This window comes from Protopterus annectens, chromosome 13.part0 (assembly GCF_019279795.1).
Source record: "Protopterus annectens isolate FY-2018-M chromosome 13.part0, PAN1.0, whole genome shotgun sequence".
Lineage (NCBI taxonomy): Eukaryota > Metazoa > Chordata > Ceratodontiformes > Protopteridae > Protopterus > Protopterus annectens.
The window spans coordinates 938,315,198-938,343,143 of record NC_056747.1 but is presented as its reverse complement, the minus strand read 5'-3'; the positions used below and the strand labels follow the sequence as shown (position 1 = coordinate 938,343,143).

Genomic DNA, 27,946 nt, shown 5'->3' with positions numbered 1-27,946 from the left:
ACTGAACCTAGCAGCCTGGCTAATTACCTAAGCTCTCCTTTACCATCCCTCAGTAAACCAGTGATGAATGTCATTTTAGAGGCAAGGCGGCCTAGTACTAGAAAATCTTATGCTGAAAAATGGAAAAGATTCTGTGCCTGGAACCATTCTCAAGGGATGAGCACAGCAGTGCCCAATTTACCTCAGATTTTACAATACTTAACTGTGATACTTCACAAGGGCCTGTCTTTTTCCTCAATAAAAATTCACGCCTCAGCCATTTCAGCTCCTTATAACACATAACCTCCCCTCTTCTCTCTTCCACTGCTCAAGCAGTTCCTCAGGGGGGCCAAAAATTTAAGACCACCCAGGAGAGCTCCAACTCCAGCCTGGGACCTTAACTTTGTATTGAGAAACTCACCTTCCTCCTTTTGAGCCAGCTGCTACTGCAGATTTAAAATTCCTTTCTTGGAAAACAGCTTCCCTTTTAGCCATCACTTCAGCAAGAAGGGTATCTGAATTACAGGCCCTTATGGCAGTGGAGCCTTTCATCATCTTTCATGTGGGCAGGGTGTCGCTCAGGACCAGTCCCTCTTTCATGCTAAAGGTGGTATCCAGTGTGGTCTTTAATCAGTCCATTCATTTGCCTGCCTTCTTTCCTAATCCACAGAACAAAGGGGAACGGATACTGCACTGTTTAGATGTGCACAGACAACTTAGATTCTACTTGGACAGGTCTAAACCTCAAAGGAAATCTGAACAACTGCTGGTGGCATTTGCTGCAGGGACAGAGAGGAAGGCTATTTTCAAAGCGAACCATCTCCAAATGGATAGGCCATTGCATTCATTTCTGCTATGAGCACCATGGAAAACCTATCCCACAGGGAATCAGATCCCACAACCATGGCTGCATCTACTTCTACAGCTTTTCTCAGAGGCGTACCTACCAGTGACATTCTAGAAGCTGCTACCCGGAGTTCTGTACATACTTTCACCAAGCATTACCATTTGCCAATTTTCTCTAAATCCAGAGCTGGCTTTGCCACTGCAGTTTTGCAGAGCCTTATAGCTGGTCCTAATGCTATCTAAATTCCTCCGCCCATACTTAGCTTTGGGAATCTACCCAAATGTAATGACGGCAACAGTGAAACAGGAAGAACATAGTACAGTTGTGTACGCTTACCATAAATGTAGATGTTCGAGTGTATTCACTGTTGCAGTCCTGGTTACCCTCCCTCCAGCCCCCTGACTTAGTTTGGCTATACCTCTTCTCTCCTTTTCAATGCTTAAAAGCTTTTTGGTGTATTTGCTTTTTTGTTTGAGGTATAACCTTGTATATTTATAGATTTAATTGCTTCCCATTAGGGGGCACCTTACATCTGGGGCAAGAAAAACTGATGTAATAATGTCGGCTGCATGTTTTATACCCCTGACGACCTGACAGTCACGGAAGAAGAAACAGTAACCGACGCAGGATCCAATACTTTGTTAATCAGGCTGACTGAGGGCTACCTGCAAGCAGATAACCCAAATGTAATGACTGCAACAGTGAATACACTTGAACATCTACATTTATGGTAAGTGTACACATCTGTACTTTTCTGATGCTAAGGAACCAAAGGGGAAAATACAAATAACTGTTTCTTTAAATTTCTTATTTAACTGCTTCATTATCTCTGAAACTAGCAGTATAGTAGAAGGGTGTTGTATATCTTAGTGTCATATGGTCATTCCTTGAAAATTTGAGTAGAATGCACCAAACTGTTTTGGAGAGATGGCTTTCTCTACAGAGAAAGCAAGCAGTCCGAAACTGGACTTCTGAGAAATTAACACTAGTAAAGTGTTAACTTGTACAGGGCCTTTCTTTCAGAGATCTGCCATTTTGCCATCACACAGTTAATACACTAGGAATTTGAATGCTGACGTGCTGTGCAGGCACTTGTTTGCTGACAGCTAGTAATCCTTTCCAAGAAACAGAAGTGAGTAGATGTTAAGTAGGACTGCATGCTGATGGAATCGACCTCAGTCAGAGAGAGAGTGGTGAAGCTGCTGATTATTGGCACAATATTTTCCTTATAACAGAATGCTTTCTGCCTTACAACAACCAGTATGCTTTTTTTACCATTGAAAAGCACAAAGTAAGAATGAAGATCATTATATTGCCTTTTAAAATTACAGCAACTGCTCACCTTGCATGTTTCCACACACTGTTCTCATACTGGCTGAGCTGCATTCCTTCATGAACCGTGTTCTCTGCCAAAAACTGACTCAGACCTATATAGCGTAGCCTTTAGTGTCACAGTTCAGAGAATTTTTGTGTAAGCCAGTGGTAATGCACAAAGTGCTTCCTTCTCTACAGTGTCTCTAACAGTGACCCTGCAGTAGATAGGAGAAAATATTTAAACCTGCTTATCAAGCTACTTATAGTTCTGACAGGAAAGATAATGTTTGAGGCAAAACACTTCAATAGCACTTTGGAAATGGCCTCTTAGATTCCATGACAGACTGAGACATAAGATCGCTCATTTACTCAGGACTCTAATGGTAAGACATGATCATCAGTTATTTCTAATAGTAAAAGGTTTGTTAGACTGTACTGGAAATATTTCATTAAATAGGTTTGCATCTATCTGCTACATTCACACACATCTTTTGGCTGTGAGAGAAAATTAGTCATGGAGAATGCTAGCTGGTATGAGGTAGACAGGGTGCTTCTGTTTAGTTTGTCTATCAGCTGTGTTTGTAATACCAACACATTTTCACTTGCTACATAAACATCAGACATAATGGCAAACAAATGTATGGGGGAGGATTTTCCTGTATTCTGCTCTGTTTGTGGATAATTGTCAGTTCTTACAGTATGTAATTATGTTACATCTCAGATGTATCATGAAAGTAAAGCATTAAATGTAGCTGCTGAAGTATGTCTTCCGTTTATTCTAAGGTTGTGCAGTTTGGCCATGTGGGTGGAAAAGGGATTGCAAGGGGCAAGAGTATATATGACCTCAAAATCTACATTCAAAGTTTCAAATTTTGAAGTTAATACCAGTGAGATATTTGCATTCAGTCATTTAATTTAAAAACGGATTAAACCCCTCTTGATCCCCATCTGCTGATTATAATGAAGTTTTGATTATATAGAAAGGTTAGGTTGTCACACCTAACTATATGTTAAAATATTTTAACCATATAGCTAAACGTGCATACTAAAATTGACAGCCATCTTTATATAGCAAAGGCTGATCTCGTATCTAAATAAAGCCAAATAAGTTGTCTCATGAGTCAAAGCATTCAGTCTTAGTTTTGGTCTTTAAAACTGAAGAAAAGCTCCTAACATGTAACATTTGAAATTTTTAGAAACAAGAGAGACAGATGATGCTCTGCCAGTCCAACTTTGAAATGTGTCAGATGTCACGTCAGAGCATTATTTATTTATTTAACCTTTGGTAACTGGGAAAGTCCGACTGGACACAGGTCCTTTTTCAGTGGAGGCCCGGGGAGAAAAGCTCCACATACAGAGATATAAATTCAATACAAGTATAATACAAAATCTTCTTCTTTCGGATTTTCCCTGTGGGTCGCCACAGCAGATCACCTGGCTGCTCATGATTGGCAGTGGAGTTTTTACAGTGTCGGAGTTGCCAGCCCGGCGCCCAACCTTCTACAGAAGGCACACACATGCACGCAGTCACACCTAGGGACAATTTAGAGTGTCCAATCCACCTACAGCATGTCTTTGGGATGTGGGAGGAAACCAGAGCACCTGGAGGAAACCCACGCGACCACAGGGAAGACATGCCGACTCCGCACAGAAGGCACCCCAGCCGAGAATCGAACCGGAGAACCTCTTGCTGTGAGGTGACAATGCTAACCGCTGCACCACCGTGGCCGCCTACAAGTATAATCAACATAAAGGATACCAATACAATACAAATGTGAACAAGATACAGTTAGAAAAACAGAATGACAAACTATGTACAGTACAGTGGTACAGAGAACCACAGTTTAGTGGTAAAATTATTTGTGGACACAGCTCGATGCTGAAGCCTTTAGGTATCAACACAATATTTTAAAGTTATCAGAGAGGGATACAATATAAGCTCTGTTGGAGTTTTCAGTGCTATGTTTGGATTTGAGAAACAGGTATACAGTGGAGTTCTTAGTCTTGTAGAAATATGATATAGCAGAAAAGACAGGAGTTTAGAGGTCAAGTGTGTCCTAATACTGAAGTTAGTAGTTTGGTAGTCAAATGATGGAAGTGGTTGGATAGCATAGGAGGTAGAGGTTGAATTTATCAGGGCTGGTGCAGGAGCAGACCCATGAGTCTGCCAGATGACACTTTAGCATTTGTTTAAAGTTTAAGGAGGAAAGGGATGCTATGTAATGGGGCAGAGCATTCAATTTTTTTAGATATGAAGTTGGAGAAGAGGGAGTCTCCAGCTGTGTTGTTGGCTTTTGTTACTTGTAGTGGTAATCTGTTACTAGAGCAGAGTGATCTGTTGTTTGTGTGTGGAAGTGTTAAATTTTAGAGGGCAGGTGTTTTGCCAGTTTGGTGAATAATTTTATGAACAAATATTAGTTGATTGTAGAGGAGGAGTTGCAGAAGTTTAAGCCAGTTAAGTTGTTTGAACTGAGCAATGATGTGATCTGAAAGGAGAGACTGTGGCAAACCTGGCTGTTTTATTGTAGCAGGAATTGAGTTTGTCTGTTTCTCTTTTTTAAGTTAGTGAGTATTGGGGAGGTGTAGAGGAGTGTTACTATGAGATGGATGTGTGCTAAGGTGGTTTTAGCCTGTTTAGTAAGGAATTGTTTATTTCTGTAAAGAACTCCCAGACCATAAAGACAGGCTTAAAAAATGGGAAATATGGATGTCAAATTTCATGTTGCAGTCAATGTCTATGCCTAGAAGTTTGGTGTGAGTTACAGGAGAAATTATGGTTTTGTTCTTGGACATAATGTTTGAGGAGGGACTGGATGTGGTAGATCTTGTTGGGTTAAATGGAAGAAGTTTTGTTTTTTTAGGGTTTAGAATTAGCTTTGAGTTTGTGAGCCATGCCTCAACTGAGAGAAATAAATCTTGTGTAACTGAATGGAGTTTATGTAAGGAGGAGGCAGAACAGATCAAGGTTGTCATCTGCATATTGCATGTCAGATGCATGAAGTGAGGAAATATGTAGATTGTTACAAAGTGAAAAGAGTAGGGTCCTAGAATGGACCCTTGGGAGAACACCTGCTGTGGTTGGACGGAGAGGAAGAGAGATCATTCTGCCATTGGACAGCCTGCTGGCGGCCTGATAAATAACTTTGGATTGCAGTTATTGTAAAGAAACAAACTGCAAAAGCCCACAGACTTTGGAATTTGCCTTACAGTTTGAATCTCTTTTTCAGCTGAAAAACCAGTACAGGTTTTTTGACTGTTTTGTTTTTTTCTAGTATGAACCTTTTAAGTGAACCTCACTGTTTTATGAGCCTCCTGCCTGTACCTCGCAGTGAATTTTGCTATTTTGTGACTAAATGTGTGGTTCTCTCTCACAGTAAGCAGCATGTAAGTCAGTTGTGTTGTTATAACATGTCTGTCATCAGATAAAGCTATGACTGCTGACAGCCTGGTCATAAAGGAGGTGGAATACTAACCCACCACGTTATAGGTGACTTGTGTTCATTTTTAAATGAATTGGTTGAAAGACTGTGGTTATATTACACTGCAAAGAACTTTTAATTTGTTCAGTTATCCAGTACTCTCTTTAGGAAAATATGTAAGAGCTGTGTTGTGATGTGTTATCAGGCATTTTGTTTGCATTTATTCATATATACATAGGCTGGTGTATAGCAGTGTGGTGACTGTTCTTTATTTTATTTGTTTTATTTTTTCAAACAAGTAAATCACACTGAATAAAAGACATGCTTACAGAAGAGATGTGACAAACAAGGTTCCATGGCACAACCTTAAGGACAGATTTTTAGATTAGTCAGTCAGTCTAAGCAATTTTTTAGGAGTTGGGAAGAAGAAATGGAATAGGTGAAACGTAGATTGTACCCAGACGGCAAACAAAGATCAGGTTTAAACCCTCGACACTGGATACCTGAGCGACAGCAACATTAATACGATTAGGGATGAGTGCACACACCACTGCTTAAGTTTGTAAGTGGATACAGCCATACAAAACATTTCTCTTCCCTCCTCCATAATGTATTGTGTAGTAAATACCACCCACTGATTGATAAATAAGGCAATGAATCCAGATCTTGATGTATTTTTTTTTCATTTCTCTTTAATACTGTTGTTGGCAGGGGCTTTATACTGTAGTCTGTGTTTAGACCTGTTTTTGCAGTTGTCATTCTTTAAAGACCTTTCTCACTATGCACACATCAGTTCTGCTTTAATAACTTGGCTTCCATTTCTTCTTGCCTCGGTCTTGCCATTTTTATTGCTGTTTCTTGTAATCCTTTGTACAGAGTAAGGACCTACACTACTGTGAATGAAGCCAGGCTTCCAAGGTCTGGAAGTGTGAACCAGCCTTCCCTGCCATCAGGAAGTCAGTGTTATATTGTAAGTGACACATCTGAGTTCACTCTAAACGTGTGTATGACACAGTTGTATTATTTTTTATTGTGTAGGATGATGAGTAGTATGTCACCCAACTGGGAGAGAGCTTGTAATGATGCAATATAGACCGTTATGAACTTCGACCATTATGAACTCTGAATGAACTCTTCATTCTCTTTAAAAAGAAATTGCATGAAGTAAGTAGAAGATGTCGAGCTTACAATAAGAAGTATTGGAAACAATAATCTTTTACGTGGTGTGTATAATAATTGTGGAAAATGAGCTTAATTGAATCCATTTACACCCCTTTGTAGGCAATGCTTTGTCATTCCCCTTATTTTGCTTCTAATTTGTCCACAGTTATAGTACTTTTGCAGTCTCGGATGCCCCTCCTAGGTACTATTGCAAAATATACCAATACCAATGAGGCCAAAGGAGAAGATTGCATATATGTTTAGTGATCTTGCCACACACGTGAGCATGCATTAGTGTGGAGGCTTTGTTAAAGGCTGGCTTGTGCTTAGGATATTGGATCCTACAACTCAAGCGTGATGGCTTCATGAGTTTGGTAACTGGGCCGCACTGGTAGACAGTGGTGTCTACTAGTTAGTAGGTATCTGTAATAACAACATGATGCACTATTGTATGAGAGCTGTGGTACTCCTCTTACACCTGTCCTGAAACTCTTTTATTCAGGATGAGTACAGCCCACCAGTGAATAGTAACATTACTTCTCCTGTGCTGTTGTCTGTGAAGCTTATATAAGAATTTGACCTGTTTTATTTCCTGCTCGGCCCTGTGCAGAGCACACTATGCCATTAAATCCCACCCTGAGACCAGCAGTCTTTCATGATTTGCTTCTGGGAGTTAATTCGTAGTTATAACATATGCATATTATAACATAACAGTTATAACATAGGACGTTGCTGTAAGACCAATCATTCTGTCACTTGCCACAGTTTAGTACATCATCAGGGAAACAACTAGTAGTTCCAGGTTATCCATTTAGGAGCAGATGTTTTATTTAAAGAATATGTACAGTAGTCTGGAAAATGCAGCTTTTTTGGCAGCTGTTAATTTTTCGTGTTCTTTCAGCTTTTCCCAGTTAGGGGTCGCCACAGCGGATCACCTGTCTGCTCATGATTGGCAGTGGAGTTTTACGGTGTCGAGTTGCCAGCCCAGCGTCCAACCTTCCACAGAAGGCACACACATGCACGCACTCACACCTAGGGCCAATTCAGAGTGTCCAATCAACCTACAGCATGTCTTTAGGATGTGGGAGGAAACCCACATGACCACAGGGAGGATATGCAGACTCTGCACAGAAGGTACCCCAGCCGAGGATTGAACCGGAGAACCTCTTGCTGTGAGGTGGCAACGCTAACTACTGCATCACCATGGCCAATAGTTGAAGTAATTCACTGTTTTAAGTTCTTTAAAATAATAAAATAATACATGTAGATTACAATGATGCAAGCAGTATAGGGATTACTAATATTATACAGATTACACATTTTTAAAACTGCATTCAAAGATGGTACATAGTATGCGAAGAAATTATAATGTACAATGGTAGTGGGTTAGATAGAGGTGACAATGTCTGACTAGGTCTGATGGGAACATTTGGTGTGAGATTAGTTAAGGGTGGATTCAAGTGATGAAAAATATGTTTAAGAGTCAGTGCAGTAAATAAAGGAGGTGTGAGTAATCCAAACAAGGGAATGAGAGAGAGTTAAGAAAGAATTCTTACAGTTGATTATGACCAGCTGGCTGCAGGCTAAAAATGACTAGAGAGACAAACTCATTGACTTGCATAGCCTACTCCTGCAATTTTCTGTGGTTATGAGGATGTTTTCAGAGCTATTCTTCCCTGAGTCAGAGTGCATGTTGGTTCCCATGAAGTCTGCCTTTAAAGTGTACAGACGAATGGCAACCTAAATTTTAGATAGTCTAGCATTTGTCCTACCAATGTCAGTCCTACCGTACCAGCAATGGTGCTAAAGACATCAGCCTACCGCAATGCAAGATACTTGATATCGGTCTTACCAGCATCATTATTACCAGTACTGTCTGCATTAGTGCTTTTGATGTAAAGAACAGTTCTGTCCACTGTAGTTGCCCGGAAACTACTATGTGCTTCAGCCTTTTATCTGGTGTCAGTGTGTCAGACAAGACAAGCAGCAATGGTATATTCAAACTACTGCATTGAACATCATTATAGCCAGTAACAGTTCATTTAGCACTTCCCTATTTACCTTCCTATTTATTTATTTCCAGCTTTCTGGGCTTCAGCTGTAAAGGCATGGCTATTTCTAACTACATTCTTAATGTCCCAAACCATCAGAATGGTCAGAGCTTTAACAGAAACAGCAGCTAGCTCATCTGCAGTAATTCCCACATTCCCAATACAGAGGTGTCTAAGATCAGTATGTCTGAGGCCCCTTTGCCAAAATAGTGTAATGAGGTTGACGGTTGTCACACTAGCAAATTTAATGGTTTTACCAGATAGTAGCTCAGATCCTGTCTCCCCCAAGTCTCACCTCTTGGGTTTGATTTAATGGCACCCAGTGCCCATATGGTGTAGCTCAGATCTCCCCCCCCCCCTCAAGTCTCACCTCTGAGGTTTGATTTAATGGCACCCAGTGTCCACATGGTGTAGTTCAGACCCCCTCCCCCCCAAGTCTCACCTTTGAGGTTTAATTTAATGGCAACCAGTGTCCACGTGGTGTCTCTACTGACAGAATGGAAGGAAAAGTAACAGAACAGGGCTCTCCCCTGAGGCCTAGCCTCTGAAGAATCCAAAAGTTGCAGGAAGACTGAGACCCTCCAATGGAAAATTTCAGTATTGTTGAGGACTCACTGTGAAGTGTGGGACAAGTATGTTTAAATGCTCATGAGATAACTGTATGATTTGAATGATGTGGTGCACAGATGTAGTAGCCAGGTCGGCTTGAATATAATCAGTGAAGAAGCTGATGTCCCTTTGTTATCTAATTATCCTCCTGTTGTGAAGTGTCAGAAAGTAGAACTGAAACGGTGAAAGTGCAAGAATAGTTGGTCTAAAGTTGTGGTATCTCTGAGTACTGCCCTACTCTGAGGTACATCTCAAATATATGCATATGTGGAAGGGGTTATATGAGGCACAGCCCTCTACATCAGGAAAATGCTTTACATGCGTAAAAGTGATGTTTGGAAATTGCTGTCATTTTTTGACTCACAACACTGAGCTTCTCATTTACGATAGGTAGCCTTACAAAGACAAAAGCCAGATGTTCTTATTAGTCACTGCTGCAGTAACCTAAACTGTATAGGTTATATCCTGCAAGGATATAACAGCCGGACAGCTTCCATAGTTTCAGGGTACCTTCCATGCATCCAAACTATTAGTTATCTTGAGCTGAACTAACTAAGACAGGTTTGGGTGTCAAACCCTTCAGAGCTTTCCTGCTGACCAAGAGTAAGTTCCTCTGAGGCTTTCCAGGATTGCCAGTCTGCTTGTGCTGTTCCTTTCTGGGCAGATAAGTTCCCTTCAGGAAAAGAAACTTGTTTCATAATTGTTTATTTGCTAGCACTTTCCTCATCAGAAAAGTTATTTTAAAGCTAGGCATTTGTGCTTTAACAGACTGTCATGAGACTGTATTGTACTTTTTTAAACAGGAGCTCTCTTTTTTTCCTGTCAGATTAAAATATGTTTAAAGTATTTGAAGACCATTTTTTTTGTGAAGTTGTGTTTATTTTTCTTTTTGGATCTGGCAAAGTGTTCTAAAGAGCTTGTTACGGTGCTTTCTGTGTAAAAGAGTAAAACTCAAAGATTTTAAGTTTTAATCAGCTTTTGCTGCTTGTTTTCCCCAAGGCACCATTTTCATCTTGACCACTGAACAAGCTGTCAGTCCCATAGTCAGTCGATCCTTCTTGCAACCACCAAAAGAAAAAATGAATCATGATCAGCCTTTGTTACTGCAGCAAGCTAGCAATCTGCCTCAGCCACAGGTGGGTGACTCTGCTGAGGTCATTAAACCTTGGACCACTTATCTTTTACCCTGGATCCCTCTGATGAAGCACCTACAGACTCTGTGGATTAGCCACATCCTCTGCGGCTGTTGGGGTCCCCACAGTGAGCAAGGGAGAGCCATTCTTGTTAGTCTTGGGAGAGGGAACAGAGAAAGTACCCATGTTTTGTCAGAATGTTATGTCCATCCCTGGTGAAACTGCTGTTGCCATTAATAACACTTGTCAAAAAGAAACAGAAAACTAAATGCGTGTCTACTCCTCAAATTTCCCTAGACAAGAGTAATTTATTGGGCCTGGCTCAGGGTTTAATTTAGGCTATCGATCCTTCTTATGAAATATTTAAAAGAAAGAGGGCCATCTCTTTTCCTGAAGACATTCAGTATTCTGAATCTTAACAGGAAGATTAAGGGACAGATTTTCTCCTCATACTTCTGATTCAGACTGAGAGAGATTAGTTTCTGATTCTGTTTCTGGAGGTTTATCTTTCTTTGAGACAATTTCCAGAATGGCCTAGTGTTTTCAATGGGGGAACACTGAGGTTTCTCAGTCTGTCTGAAAAATCAGCTGTTATAGAAGGAATTTATAGAATATTCACCTATTTGTCCAGTTCTGCCAGCTTTGGAGAATGTGTGTGTTATCTTTAGCTTTCCAAATAGTCAGGCAGCTGCCCCTAAAAAGGCAAATAGTAATTTTAAAGTTCCTTAGTCTTTTAGGTTTTTATACACTCTTCCTAAATCTGACCTAGCAACTACAGCTTTAGTTAGTTCTACTATTGCTAAAGACTTAGTTAACTCCAAACCTACCCTTTCTGATAAGGATAGAAAGATTATTGATAAGTATAGAGAAAAAAGTGTATGCTTCTGCAACTTTGATTTTCAAAATTTTGAATTGTCAGGCTCGTATGTTAAGGTTTGTTCTGACTAATTGTGAAAGTGTAAGGAATGTTTTTTATAGTTTCTTCTAAAGAGCAGTATACTTTAAATAATTTAGTTTCTTCTGTTGTCCACTTCACTACTCATTGTTTACAGTGTGTGCATGACCCCTTTGATACTTCTTCCAGGGCTGTGGCCACTGGTACATGGTTTTGAGGAGGTTTGCTTAGTTACATTCTCAGAACTTTCCAGATGATTTTAATTTCCCCTTTGGATAGAGAATTAGTTTTTGGCCCCTATGCTGCAGAGGTGATCAAAATGTGTGATGACAGGGGTAACCTTATACTGAGAATCTCAAAGATTTTTCAGCCCTCCTTTTCCAGATTTTCTAAAAGATCTCTAATCCCTCATCCAGTTTTGGCAAAAAGCAAAATAAACAGCTGAACAAAATGCAGGTAAATAGACAATTAAGAAAAAAAAGGCAAGGGGGTCCCAAAAAGAATTCAGGAACCCTCCAAAACCAAGGACAGTCCAACAAATCAGAATGGCTATCTAAGGGGCTTTGTTCCCCCTCCCACCCTGGTAGTCCCTTTTCAATTCTAGAAGGTCTGAATTTCCACTTTTCTCTTTGGCAGCAGATAGTTTCAGACTAATGAGTTCTGAAAATAGTTTGTCAAGGTTGCAGCTGGTAGTAGGAGGAAATTTCTCTTTTTCAGGGGGTAAACCCTCATCCACTGGACCAGACTATCCACCAGTCCTTCATTATGCCATCCCAGGGAGTTATAGAATCAGTTCTTCCTCCCCAGGTGTGGGTAAAGATGTTTTTTCAAGGATGTTTTTAATGCCAAAGAAGAAAATGTTTGGAGACCAGTTCTGGGTCTTTCTTTTCTAAATTTGTTTGCAATAGTGCCAAAGTTCAAAATGATGTCACTACACAATCCGACACCTCTTCTTCTAAACCAAAACTGGAAATATGAACACAAACTTGGAAACACAAAAGTCTTCTCAACTGACCAGAAATCCACTTTATTGTAGAACACAAAAGTACTGAAAACTGAATAAGATTAAGCACTTTTCGTTTAACACTCTGGCTAAACTGCTTCAGATAAACATCAGCTAAAATGACATGCTTATAAAACACTGCTCATTAAGTTTAATTAGACAAGTGTTTAAAATCAATTAACTTTGAAAATCACTGTGGGTATTGTTTTACAGAGAACAACGTACCTAGTCTAAACCACAGCTAAATGTGCTTCATCCCTACTATCTGCATGTAAGTAAGGTATACAGGAAATGTAAAACAATATAAAAATATAAAAAGTGTATGTATATGTAATCAAATGTATGTAAATATTTTATATATATATATATGTGTGTGTGTGTGTGTGTGTATGTATGTATATATATATATATATATATATATATATATATATATATATATATATATATATATATATATATATATATATATATATATGTGTGTGTGTATGTGTATGTATATATATATGTGTATATATATATATATATATATATATATATATATATATATATATATATATATATATATATATATATATATATATATATATATATATGTATGTATATATATATAAAACCAATACAAATGTCTAACTAAAACAGTGTGCATGTATAAATAAATGTCACTCTACAAACAATGAGTAACATCTTAACACCAGACTGTGTGTTACATAACTCAATTAACTAAAACATTTACTAAGTGTTTACAAAGTGTAGACTAGGACCATAAGGCACTACACTTATAGTGATCATCTCTCTAGGCTTTACAGTTTTAGGACACACGCTAAAGAACAAACTTCGTTCAAACCTGACGAACATGCAGCATTCACTCGCAACTGTCACATTAGCTCAAGTTTCTCCAACAGAAGCGAGGTAGGACTGTCAGTGGGAACATGATCAATAGCCCTAAATTTGAATTTGTGTAATGGATATTCAGTACAGTGACAGGCTAGGGCATTTTCCCCCTTTGTTCTTACTAATATTACATACATGTTTATGCACATGTTCCCTTAGCTTGCGGTCCGCCTTGCCTATGTAAAAGGCTGGGCAGGTTTGGCATTGGGTTAAATATATCACAGATTTTGAATTACAGTTTAATCTGTATTTGGTGTTAAATTTAAGGGCTCTAATTTTAAACATTTGCCCTGTGTCCATGAACTTACATTGGTTACAGGATTCGCATATGTACATTCCTGTACTTTTGCTGGTATTAATCTTCTCACCTTCGATTAAACTTTTTAAATTCCTTCCTTTTCTATAAGTAATCACAGTAGTTTCTGTACCACCATTTTATCTGTTTGCAATAAAGCCCAGTTTTCTGTAGTATTTGCCTTACCTCAATCGTGTCTGTTGAATAAATTGTTGTAAAGCTTAAAGTAAATTGAGGTTTAGTGTTGCTCACTTCTGTGCATCCTGTCATGTTCAGGGAGGTTACCCTAGACATTGAAAGTGCCATTACACTGTCATTATAGACATGTCCAATGTTATGGTAAAGAATGAGGGTGAACATCCCTAGTTCACGTTTTAGTTTAACTTCGTAATTAATTCCGTTAACAAGGTTTCTGGGTAACCCCTATGGGAAAACATACTTCGTATGTGCACTCTTCAATAAATCTACTGTCCTCCCTCATCATTCTGGTGGCTCGCTCCAGTTGACCCTTAATGACAGATTTCTTTTGATGCCAAGGGTGCAAGCTAGAAAAGTGAAAAAAGGTGTTGCAATAAATACAGGATGTATACCTTTGGTTTGCCCTGTCTTTCCTTAATTCAATGTCCAGGTAGTTAATTTTCTCCTCGTTAAATGAACTTGTGAATTTTAAAAACCTGGTGATGTTGTTAGAGTAATTCACCATGTCACAGGCATTCTGACTGTCCCTTTTTAATATTATACAAATGTCGTCCAGGAATCATGTGTAAAAGAAAATGTACTTGTTAATAGCTTCATTAGCCAAGACAAATTGGTGCTCCCATTGTGCCATTACTAAGTTGGAGAAGCTGGCACCACATGGTGAACCCATGGCAATGCCAATTTGTTGTAGATAATGTTCCTTGTTGAACAGAAAAAAGTTATTTTCTAAGATTATTTCCCAAAGTACTTCTACCAGTCTCATCTCTTCCGCAGACGCTTGCTTGTTCCTAATAAAATCAATGACCCATTCAATCCCTATTCTATGGGGTATGGATGTATACAGGTCACATACGTCCACTGTCAAAAAGGTTGTGCTAATCCTTATATTCAAGTTTGTTGATCTCACTCAAAACCGACCAAGAGTCTTTACAAATCTGATGCTCTTGGACAATATATTTTTTGAGTATAGAGTCCACCAGTTTGGCACAGAGATAAGTGATCGATTGTCTTCCGTCCACTAGGGCTCGCATGGGTGGGTCTTCCATTGATTTATGGATCTTACGGATACCAAAGAGGATAGGCATTTTTGGGCTGAGTAATGTTAGGTTGTTGAAGGTGTTTGTCTACTTGTGAATCAGTAAATAAGTCATTGATGTATGACTTAATCTTATTGTAGGCTATGTTAAGTTCATTCAAGCTTACTTTTGTATATGCATCAGTGTTGAGAATTTTTTCCATTCTTTCCACATAGTCGACTTCAGTCATAACTACCAAGCCTCCCACTTTGTCTGGTTTCATAATACGGACAGGTAGGTTCTTAATGTACTGCAGTTCTTCCCAAGCTTTTTCAGATACGTTGTTTTTGCTAACCGGGTGGTGGTACACAACCCCAAGTTTTGGCCTGATATCCAACTCACAAACAGTATCAAACAAGGCTAATAAGGGGTGCAGTGGTGGATTAAATGTACTAGAAATATGTACAATGTCCCTGCTGTTGTGTGCACAATTGTCTAGCATCACAGCCAAGTTCCACTTCCTAATGTAAAGTTTCAAGTCTAACAATACTGAACTCAAGTCACTATGCTTGGCAGGAATGAAAGTTAAGCCTTTCGCAAACAGTGCAATATGTTCTGTATCAAAACTAACATCAGTGAAGTTGTACAGTTTAAAGTCACGTTTTGAATTGTATAAAGGCGTATAATTACCAGTCTGGGAGTTCACATCTGATTCCTCTTCGAATTGCCCATCCTGGTGTTGTAAGTCCAAGTTAAGGGTTGTTGGCTCAGTTTCTTCCGTTGGTAGTTTTGGCCTTGTGTCAAGGGAAAATGGTACTGTTGATTATCTGTCAGTGTGTAAATCACTGCTAAATTCGAAGAGTCGTTCCTGGCTCCATATGCAGGGAGAGTATTTTCTTCTTCTACATTATTGTGTCGAACCCATTCTGTTTAGTACCTTGCCTGCCTTTAGATTGATACACTTCTGGTTAATGGCAGGTCTATCATTACTGTTGTGTACTCTGCCTGATCCATTCCATGTTTGAGAAGGGGGGAGGGTTGGGATATGCCACTCAGTTGCTGTAATCTTTACGGTCATTTGTAATTTTTTAAGATTGATGTCCTTGAATTTAATTTCTTGGTTAGTACTACTGAAAATTCTACTGTAATCGTAGTGGTACCCTTCGAAGTCGTCATCATATTTGATATCAGTGTCAATTTGGGCTACCTCTTTTTCCAGTTCAGCTGTGAAAAGCCGATAATGTTTAGACATAAGTTGTAACAATTCTAAACCATGTTTGTTAAATAGTTGTAAAAGTTCCTGGTGGAAGAGAGATCCGGCTGAAAGTCCAGTCGGGTATTGCCAGGAACGTAAACCTTTAGGAGGTACAATTTCCTCTTTCAAACACTCCTGGAAATGAGAGACTTCCAACTGCAGTTTTTTTTTAATTTTGAAGAGCCTCTGGTCAAGGGATTTCAAGTTTGAAACTATACTACTCCTATCCCTTGCGGGTTGCTCTTGAACTGAGCTGTCATCTGTTCTTAATAAGTCAGGTTTATCTCTGAGCCAAACCGCTAAGTCGGGGACTCTTTTATACTTTCACCACTTAGGGCTCCTTGTTGAAAATGATGTTAGATGAGTTATGGTCAATTATATTACTGTTCACTAAATTGCTGGTAGTCTCTATCTGGTTCTTGTTGCCACTATTAACAAGTCTGGCAGTTGATAGATTGTTGTTACCTTGTGCAGAATGCACATTAAAAACTTCCCTTGTTGATAGCTGAGAACTAGGTTGTGATAAACTGTCCATTCGGTTAGAAAGCTCATCTAAACGTTGGTTTATCAAATTAATTAAAATAGTTAAGTCACTTTCTTTCTCTTTGTTCACTCCATTTGGAGAAGATAAACTGGTCAAGGAAGTTGAGAGACTTTCAGAAGCCTTAACTGCTAAACCAAAACTGGAAACGTGAACACAAACTTGGAAACACAAAAGTCTTCTCAACTGACCAGAAATCCACTTTATTGTAGAACACAAAAGTACTGAAAACTGAATAAGATTAAGTGCTTTTCGTTTAACACTTTGGCTAAACTTCTTCAGATAAACATCACCTACAATTACTTGCTTATAAAACACTGCTCATTAAGCTTAATTAGACAAACAGTGGTGCATTGGTTAGCGTTGCCGCCTCACAGCAGGAGGTTCTCCGGTTCGATCCTCGGCTGGGGTGCCTTCTGTGCGGAGTCTGCATGTCCTCCCTGTGGTCGTGTGGGTTTCCTCCAGGTGCTCCGGTTTCCTCCCACAGCCCAAAGACATGCTGTATGTGGATTGGACACTCTAAGTTGGCCCTAGGTGTGTGTGTGTGTGTGTGTGCCTTCTGTGGAAGGTTGAGCGCCGGGCTGGCAGCTCGACACCGTAAAACTCCACTGCCAATCATGAGCGGACAAGTGACCCTCTGCGGCAACCCCTAACCGGGAAAAAGCCAAAAGAAGAAGACAAGTGTTTAAAATCAATTAACTTTGAAAATCACTGTGGGTGTCGTTTTACAGAGAACCAAGTACCTAGTTTAAACCTTAGCTAAAATGTGCTTCATCCCTACTTATCTGCAGGTAAGTAGTGTATACAGGAAATATAAAACCATATAAAAATATAAAAAAAGTATGTATATGTAATCATATGTATGTATGTGTATATATATATATATATATATATATATATATATATATATATATATATATATATATTTTTTTTTTTTTTTTAACCAATACAAATGTCTAACTTACTTATCTGCAGCTAGTAGGGATGAAGCACATTTAGCTGAGGTTTAAACTAGGTACTTGGTTCTCTGTAAAACGACACCCAGAGTGATTTTCAAAGTTAATTGATTTTAAACACTTGTCTAATTAAGCTTAATGAGCAGTGTTTTATAAGCATGTAATTTTAGCTGATGTTTATCTGAAGAAGTTTAGCCAAAGTGTTAAACGAAAAGCGCTTAATCTTATTCAGTTTTCAGTACTTTTGTGTTCTACAATAAAGTGGATTTCTGGTCAGTTGAGAAGACTTTTGTGACTCCTCTTCTTCCTCATTCAAGTTTCCTGTTAAATCTACACTTAAAAAAATGCTTATCGCATCCCTATTCATCCAGATTTCATGCATTTCTTAATTTTTTTTGTTTCTGGGTTGCATTATCAGTTCTCTGCCTTTGGATTATCCACTGCAGCAAGTGTTTACAGTGTGTCTAGTTCCAGTTACATCTCATTGCGGGCTACAGGGTATCCATATTTTTACATATTTAGATGACTTGCTTATCTTTGCAGAGTCTTTTTCAAAGTGTCAGAAATCTCTCACTTGGGTGTGAGATCTCTTACACAAGCTGGGATTCCATGGTAATATTCCAGAGTATTTTTTTACTCCTTCACACAGAATTGTGTTCTGGGGTGTCAGACACCTCCATTTAAAGAGCTTTACTTAAACAGGAAAACAATAGCTCTATATCTAGATCTGTTTCTAAGCCTTTCCACTCAGATGTCATCAGGATTTTGGGTCTCATGGCATCTACAATTCTCATGATAACCCTGGCTAGATTTCACATGAGAAAGAAGTAATGTTATCTGAAGCCTGTTTGGTCCCAGCACCTTTTCAAATCCCAGTGCTGAGGATTGTTAGGAGGAAAATCCTTTGGTGGAGACAAAAAATATGCTTAAATCCAGGTCTCCCCATCTCCCTCCCTGTTCCAAAGCAGTCAGTCACCACAGACACCTTGAACTTTGCTTGAGGAGCGGTTTCACGAAGGATGAAAGTACATGGTGTGTAGGGCACCAAGGACAGATGCAAGTGCATAAAAATAAAGGAGCTTCTTGCCCTGGTCAGAGTACTCAACTCTCTGAATCATCTTTGGTCCCCAGGACCTCTTCAAGTTATTGTAGACAATACCACAATTATGTGGTACATCAATAAGTAATGGGGAACCAGGTTGCACCCCCTCTGCAGACTACACATGTTAGCTTGGGGTATAGCTTCAAAGTGCAGTATCACTGTACAGGCATCCTACATTCCTTTAGAGCAAAACTGTGTGGCAGACAAGCTAAGTGGAGAAGGGCAGACCCTCACAAATGGAAACTAGATTGGGAGGTCTTCCAAAATGGGATCCATCTGTGGGGAGTTCATCAAGAAGTCCTCTTTGGCTCCTGTCTGAACAATCAGCTGTCAAGGTTGTGCACAAGGCTCCATGGAAGAAGGCCGCGAAGACAGATGCCTTTTTTTTCCCCTTGGACAGGAATCTGCCTGTATGCTTTTTCACCTTTTCCACTGATATCCCGGGTGCTTCTGAAGATTCAGAAGGAATCCCCCATGATCATTGTTTTCTGGCCCACACAACCATGGTTTCCCCTTTTTTTGGAAATGGCCAGGTACAAATACCACAAGCTTCTTCTCAGACTAGATCTATTCACACAAAGATAGGGCTGTTTGATACACCCTGACCCCCAAATAACTTCAGCTGACTGCCTGGATGATAGGGTTTTAATTCCTTGTTGGCGCCTGTTTACTAAGTACATACAGCAGGTACTAATGGAGGCAAGAAAGCCTGCTACTAGAAAATTGTATATTAGCAATGTCAGCAAACTGAAAAGGTTTTTTAGTTGGTGCCAACAACATAACGACCACCCAGTCAGGGCAAGTTGTTATCTGGTTTTACAATATTTCCATGAGTTACTCTTCCGACAAGGTTCATTTATCGACCATTTCAGCATGTCTGCCCATTGATCTTCCTCTTTCAATGCAATCTCATGTTAAAATGTTTATGAAAGGGGTTTTACTTGAGGCCCCTTAGAAAACTGGTGGCCCCTCCTTGGGATCATAATTTTATATTACAGAAGCTAACATTTGCTTCATTTGAACCAGCTAAGATAGCTGACTTGAGGTTCTTAATGTGGGAAACAGTTTTATTGATTGCTCTGACCTCTGCAAGAAGAGTTGCAAGCTTTTATATTGAGTCAGCCCAACCTCATTTTCCACAGAGACAGGGTTTCTTTGAGAAATAATTATTTTATACCTTAAGTGGTATCAGTTTACTTTAAGCCAAACTGTCCATCTCATTTTCTTTCCTGAACCTAAAAATGTAGTAGAAAGCTAGCTAGGATGTCCACAGACAACTCAGGGGCTTTCTTGATAAAACTTTCAGATTTTCAGGTCACTTGTTCATTTTTTTATGAAGGTAAGAAGGGACAGCCTATGTCAAAACAGACTGTTTCCAAATGGTTGTCTATGGCTATTACCTTTTGTTATACTTTCCATAACAAAATTATTCAAGGCAGGTTTAAGGCCCACTTTACTAGGACTTTGGCTTCATCTATGGCTTTTTGGAAAGGATTGGACTCTAAAAGTATTCCTAGAAGCAGCAACTTAGTCCTTGGTACATAACTTTTACAAAGCACTATACGATTGATTCCTTGTGTTGGCTTTGCTAGGACCATTCTCCAGGGTCTCCTGGACTCTTCTCCTTCCACCTACAAAAATGTATAAGTCATGGTAATCTGCCTATATAACATGGGCTGCAGTAGCAGTGATGAAAGTGAAGAGCATAGTACAGTTGTGTAAGTAAAGCTAAAATAACAGTAGATGTTTGAGTGATCACTGCTGTGGTAGCTGCTTCCTCACTCCACACCACCCCCCTTGTATCTTGGTGTGTTGTTTTTTTCAAGGTGTAGATTTTTATTTTTTGTTGTTTCTAGCATTGCCTTTTCAGGTTTCTACCTCCCTCTCTCTGGCATGAAAGCTCTGAAGGGCTTGTCACCCAAACCTGTCTTTTTAGTCAGCTCAGCTTAAACTGGCTAACTGGGTGGCTGGAAGGTGCACTGAAGTTTTGGAAGTTGGCAGGCTATTACTTCCTTGTAGGATATAACCCATATAGCTTAGGCCACTACAGTAGCAGTGATCATTTAAACATCTGCTGTTGTGGTAAGTTTACTTGCATATCTGTACGTTATTTAGACAAAATAGCCATGCTTCCAAAGAGATGACTGGTCCAGTATCAAAGCAACCAAGACAAATGACCAGTGAACATTCCAACAGCTTTTAAGCCAAAAAGTTATGGGTTTGCATTCATGCTATTCCCATCCTGCCTGGTCACATTCCTCAGTCACAGTTTATGTGTAGCCCTTGTACAATCTAAGCAAGTGTGGGATAGACATAAAGTTATTGTAGTGGAATGTAGGAAGAAGCTGTGATGTCATTTATGGGATATTTAACTACTTTTGGTAGTTGCACGGAACCTACAGTAATGAATCAGGTAGCTGACCTGATTATCCTGACTTTCCATTCTGTTATTTGGGCAGGGATGTGGTGTATAATAATTTTGGCAAATCCCCCTATGCCTGTATTTTATGATAGCATTTTGGATCACATAGAGCAGTGTGCATATCTGTTGAGTGGCTTCACTGCTGATCTCCACAAGGGTAAAACATGCTTTTGGACTTTAATCCCCTGTATCCCCCCCATCCAGAGAAGGAAAGTTATCAGCAGACATTGAGTCATTCTTTCCCTGTTTTTATTTGGTTGGCAGCAATGAAGCTAGACTCCGTTCTTGAATGTTAGGAAGCATTAATCCTATTATATTTGGTTCAAGAAATTTTTGTAGGAAAATTTGTTATTCTTAGTAACATTTGGAATGCATAACTTGATTTTAGGCTTTTACTGGATACCTACAGACAAATTGAGGATAGAGCATGTAGTTTAATGGAACATTTTTTATAGTGAATACTAGAAACTGTATAACTACGCATAGTGGATGCAGATCCTTGTTTGAAGAGGAGTTCATGTGGTAACATGGCAAAATGTGCCCAGCAAATGGAAAGCTCATGAGATAAATATTGATACAAACACTAACATCACAGAGCTGATTTGCAAAAAAAAAAAAAAAAAAAAAAAAATCTGTTATTAAAGTGGAAGGGCTCAGACGAAATTGCTAAAAAAATAGGAACATACATTGAAAAGAGAAAAATGAATATGTAAAAATAAATGTGTGCTGAATTTTAGCTTAAAACCTTGGTGTTCCCTGTGTTATTTATTGTTTCTGTTAGCTACAAATCACTTAATGTTATGTAGGAGTTCATGTGATACCCTGAGATGTTTGGAGATAATGATTTTTATCATCTTCCTATGTTAAATGCCCTTGGTGTGTAGCCACTCTTGTAAACTTAAGCAATTCTTTAAAAAAAGTGAGTTGAAATAAATCATTTAATAGCACTTAACTGGTTCACACTAGTTGGGCTGTCCTTTGAGATTACAGGGTTTTCTTTGCCTCACTTATAAAATATTTTAAGAACTAGAAATGTGAGTAAGCTGAAAAGTGGCTGTAAATACTGTTTATTGGTACTGAGACTATTGCTCATTGTGCATTGCCACTAATAATCTCTCTACATTTCTATTAGCTCTTTACAGGTCCCAGAGGAGATGCAAAGTCTTATTGCAGAGGTCAAGGGAAAAGGAGAAGAGGAGCGAGACGTTGTGGTCAAAGGTGAAGCACTGTCTTTTGTTTACCTTCCATGTTAGTTATTCATAGCTCCAGAAATAGACATGGAAATTTTAAGATGAATATTTCAAAAATCAGTTAAGAGATTTGCTTATATCTCTGTACAATGTTTCTACTGTAGTCTGAACATTGTACAAATTTATCTTTTCTTATCCTTGAGTTTTTTTGTTTTGTGGAAATTTGTTAAGGTCAGTTTCAGTCAAGATGTTGAGCTGCAATTAAAATCACCATTTGTTTTGTATCGGCACAAGGTATCATTTGTCAGTTTTACGTTATTGTTGGGAAACGGGGCATTGCATGTGGGACTCAGAAGAGCCACCAGAGCCAGTTATTTCCTTTTTATGATTTCCCCAAACTGCTGCTATACTCCAGGTGCACAAATGTGTGACTGACCAACAGCTTATCCCATTTTCTCCTTTAACGTATGCCTGGATGTGTCCCTTAGCTGAGTAGAGTCATGACTTTCTTGGGGACTGCAGCAGAGCTTTATTGACTGATATATATGGAAGTCTTGGAGTGGGGTCTCACTGAGGCTCCTCATGTAAGGATGGAATCCCTAGGCTACAGAGTCATGATATGCTTATGTGTGGTTCATATAGGGTATTTCCCATCTCACTGCCTGCTTACAGTACTGTTAATCGTCCTCATATAGGGCATTTCCCATCTCACTGCCTGCTTTTACAGTTACATTAATATTCATCATATAGGGCATTTCCCATCTCACTGCCTGCTTACAGTACTGTTGATCTTCATCATATAGGGCATTTCCCATCTCACTGCCTGCTTACAGCACTGTTGATCTTCATCATATAGGGCATTTCCCATCTCACTGCCTGTTTACAGTACAGGATCTTCATCATCTAGGGCATTTGACATCTTGCTGCCTGCTTACAGTATCGTTGATCTTCATCATATAGGGCATTTCCCATCTCACTGCCTGCTTACAGTACTATTAATATTCATTATATAGGGCATTTCCCATCTCGCTGCCTGCTTACAATATCGTTGATCTTCATCATATAGGGCATTTCCCATCTCACTGCCTGCTTACAGTACCGTTAATATTCATCATATAGGGCATTTCCCATCTCATTGCCTGCTTAAACTACCATTGCTTTTCATCATATAGGGCATTTCCCATATCACTGCCTGCTTACAGTACCGTTGAACTTCATCATATAGGGCGTTTGACATCTCGCTGCCTGCTTACAGTATTGTTGATCATCATCATATAGGGCATTTCCCATCTCACTGCCTGCTTTACAGTACCATTAATCTTCATCATATTGGGCATTTCCCGTCTCGCTGCCTGCTTACAGTACCATTAATATTCATCATATAGGGCATTTCCCATCTCGCTGCCTGCTTACAGTACCTTTAATCTTCATCATATTGGGCATTTCCCGTCTCGCTGCCTGCTTACAGTACTGTTAATCTTCATCATATAGGGCATTTCCCGTCTCGCTGCCTGCTTACAATACCATTGATCTTCATCATATAGGGCATTTCCCATCTCACTGCCTGCTTACAGTACCGTTGATCTTCATCACAGTTTGCACAAGCTGTTATAGACCCTTAGGCCAACACCCCCAAGGAAGAAGAATTTAGACCCTTAGGCCAACATCCCCAAGGAAGAAGAATTGGCAGAAGGTTTGTTTACCATTTTGCTACTTGCTAACCCATCTAGTAGCCCAGGCTTTCTTGTGAACCCTGAATGTTGACAGTGGAGATATCCTTCTGGCACAAGGTTAGTATGCCAAACTTCTGACATGTGCCAGAAGGATAACTTCTGACAGTAATGAGAGAGCTTTAACAAACAATTATGATTTTGTTTTATGAATAGTTTCTCTTTCAGTGTATCATAGCCTTACATAGCAACCTTCTTTTCTACTCTGTAAATGTCTCTGTGCTGTGATAATGCAAACACCCCAAACTAAATATGAGTATTTGATATGTCTGAAGACACACTGTTTTATATCTTACAATCTCAAGCCCACAATTTCAAACTCCACTGTTGTAGAATAGCAAATGAAACGGTGTTCATTATCGCTGGTTGTGATATCAGGTGTCCAGCTACAACAGCCATTGTAATGTTACTAATATTCCATTATCACTGCATGAATTCTATTGTATTATTATATTATCTTTTGTCCCCAGAATGTTGTTGCTTCGGTATTATCTGGCATCGTATATATTTTACAGGGTCCCTATCAGTTGATTGAATTTTCAGAAACTCGAAATTCATATGGTCGAGTTTTTGAAAACTCGAAGCTTTTGAATGGAGGTCGCAGTACAGCGAGGATCAGGAAATGTACCCTTTTCTTCACTGTAGTGCAGTCTCGGACTTGGTATATATCATTTTCAGGGGATGTAGGGGTGGTGCAGGTGGGCTTGTCCCCATGCAGAAACGTAAAAAAAAGTATATTTTTGTGGAGATTTTTTTTTTTGTTTTTTGATGTTAGAGTTTTCAGAAACTCGATCTTATGGTCTCATCCATATGAATTTTGAGTTTCTGAAAACTCGATTATGTGACCTAGATCCATTCTGCAGTATGTTGCATCTAGCATAATATGTATGCTTTTTTAAAATGTACTTGTATTTTACATATTTGATATATTATGCAATATTTTTCTCGGCTTCACTGTAAATGGGTCTTATACCCAGTTGAGCTTTCCCAGTTAATAAATGCAATCAAGCAATCGGTCAGTCAAACAGTAGTTTCATAGGTAAGTACTATGCTAACTGCCATTGCGGGCCATTTTAAGCCTAGAGAGTTTCCCTTTTTTTGCTCAAATTAACCTATCCCGTTTGGTTAGATATTGGCTTTATCCATCCTATGGTTGATAATTACTCCTAATGAGAATTACTGGGATCATACCATAGATATTTCGAGGGAACCCATGCATGGGATAAAGCATTTAGAAGCTGCCTGTAGCCATTAAGTAGTACAGGGAGCAGTCTTGGGGTAAACTTTCTCTTTCTCATCCATAGATCTACTTTAGCATGGGCAAGGAAGAGTTATTTATTTATTTATTTTTAAGTAGACTGAGATAGCACTAACTTCCAACCAGGAACTTAAGTGATACATGTTAGTGGTAGCTGGTAGATGTTCATCGTGTTTCATTGTTGCAGTCATTACAATTGGGTTGTCCAGCTGGTAGGCTACCCGCAGTAATTCCAAAGTCTAGGTCTGGCATCGGTTGCTGTCGCAAGTGAATACACTCGAACATCTATATTTATGGTAGGTACACAACTGTACTTTAATAAAGCAGCACTACTGTTTACATGAGATTATTGTGGGCTTGAGCATGTAGGTATTAAATTACGAAATAATTATAGACTCCTATGGTTCCATTATTTACGTACACTGTCTGACAGGCTTAAAAAAGCAAGATAAGTCACACTTTCATATGCTTACAACCACTCTTGTCATATTCCTGACTCATGATTCAAAGATAAGTGCTTTAAAAAATCAATTTTCAGGTTTTGGCTGTCCGAGTCATTGTAGTGACTACTACTGTTTCAGTGACCAAGTGACAGCCTGAGAAGGAAGCAAAATTGCCAGATATAATAAGACACATATTTCTAACAGAATCTGTATACTTCCATGTGTGTATAAACACAGACTCATTCGGGGGAGCCAAATCATATATGAGGAACTGGCAAACTTTATCAAATTTCTATTGGTGCTGTACTAACAACAAAAAAAATACTAAGGCACTTCTTGGAGTCAGCAGAATGAGCACGATTACACAACATGTCACTGTAAGGTGTTCTTTTAAGAAATTATTAATCTAACCTTTTCTCCTACCTTTAAATAGATTTTGCGATCTGCCAGCAAACGCCACTAATCAGTAGTTGGCTTGACAAGAGAAACACACAACCTGCAAATTTCCTATATCTACTTCCGCTTTCCATAGCAATAATGTAAAAAAAAGGGCCACCTGGAAATTCGTGGCACCCCATTATTTTGCTCTCAAAACCAGTAAATACCAAGGAATTCGGTACGGTAGAGAGGTGTGCAGCCTTGATGCAAGTCTCTTCTGGATGTAGATTGAGACAACTCCACCTTTTTTCCCCTTCCTGTGCAGTAGCTGGTCTAAACAAAAATGAATAAGTAAATACAACTTGCTGGCCTGTTTTTGCAATGAGCTTTGTAACCTTCTCATTACTTAAATGTACCAATTTAATGATCTAAACACAAAGAAGGATTCCCTCTTTGCAGTGTTTTTGTGATCTTGGAGTTAATTTACTTATTTGTTAACCCGGTGAGTAGAACTATTTTGTAAACACATTTCAAACATGACTTGGGCCAAATGGCAACCTCACAGCATGTTGCATAATTTTGTAGAGCATGGAGCATATGTGTCAGTCCTGTAGGCAAAGACAAATCAGAAATTACAAGCCTGCTTACACATAAATGCAAGATACAGTACTTAAGGAGAAGGTTTAATATGGTCCATTGTTAATGAAACATATGCAAAGGTCTTTTGCTAAACTGAGGTGTGTAGAGAGTGGTGGTGATTAACTGAAAGTTTAACTAATTCTGACTTCACAAGGTAGGCTGTCCCAAATAGCTAGGCTGTTTTACTAAAGATTTCTTCAGCAATGACAAGGTTGAAGGGAAGACCGCACAAGAATATCATTCAGATAAAGTGGAATGACTAAACATGAGACACTTTTAGAAAGAAAGCCTCCATTATGTACAGCTCCTGACAGGCTACCAGACTTCATACAGAAGTCCAACAAGCTTTGTTCCTTCATCCTGTTGTCGGGCATTACCTTTTACACTGACAAACAATATCTTGATTGCTTTTAGCCCCAAGACCTGAAGCCAAGCAGCACACACAGGCTGCATTAATGATAGATCATATGAATTTTTAATGTTTCCTGTTTCATTCCACCTGAAAAGCTGCAATTGGATGTGAACAGAAGCTGTGTTTAATCAGCTGAAAATACTGGCTCAGCAGTTTGTCTAACTGTACGTCAACCTGTACCTTTTTTGTCCGCACTGAGTAGAAGCATACTCTCACAAAAGGCAGAACTCTGCCAACAGAGATGGCCAGTAAGGAACCAAAATAGCTCATAAGTTGTTTTTCTTCTGCATGATCTCCTTGTTTTCCTTTTGAATCTCTTGTACTGAGCAACCCTGAAAAAGACAGTGAAGCAAGAAGCATAATACATAACTGAGTGCAACAGCGGAAGCTGTGTTGACTTGCTGTGTTATGAAACCACATAGGTAGCACTACCGCAGTCCAAACAGTCCAAAGTAAAAATGTTGGTAATCAGGCAGCCCATAGCACTAACAAGTCAGAGGCCTCCAACAACAGTACCTAGTTTAAAAACCTTGCAATTCAATGAAATGCACTATAGTGTGTAAACTCCACAACAGCCCTGACTAAAAGCTGACAGTTTGCATAACATTACTGCAGTACACTGACCATGTGCCCCACCCCCACAGTCTCCATTTCATCAAAGCCAAGTTTGATTAATGAAATGATTTAAGCTTGGTATTAAACAGCGTACCACATAAAAGTAGATCTGTGCTGGTATCTGTACTGTGAGCTGCTGTATGGATCTGCATGAAACCGTCAACCGGCACTTTGAAGTTAGAAGACCTCTGCTG

General features: G+C 39.2%; 1 protein-coding gene across 1 annotated transcript in view; it reads left to right on the top strand.

Moving 5' to 3' along the window:
- PLEKHH3 (pleckstrin homology, MyTH4 and FERM domain containing H3) overlaps window positions 1–27,946 on the top strand; it is a 777,695-nt gene that overhangs the window by 373,622 nt on the left and 376,127 nt on the right. The window contains exon 3 of the mRNA XM_044054707.1: window positions 22,220–22,305. Coding sequence (XP_043910642.1) covers window positions 22,220–22,305 — 86 coding nt within the window. The remainder of the gene's footprint in view (window positions 1–22,219; window positions 22,306–27,946) is intronic.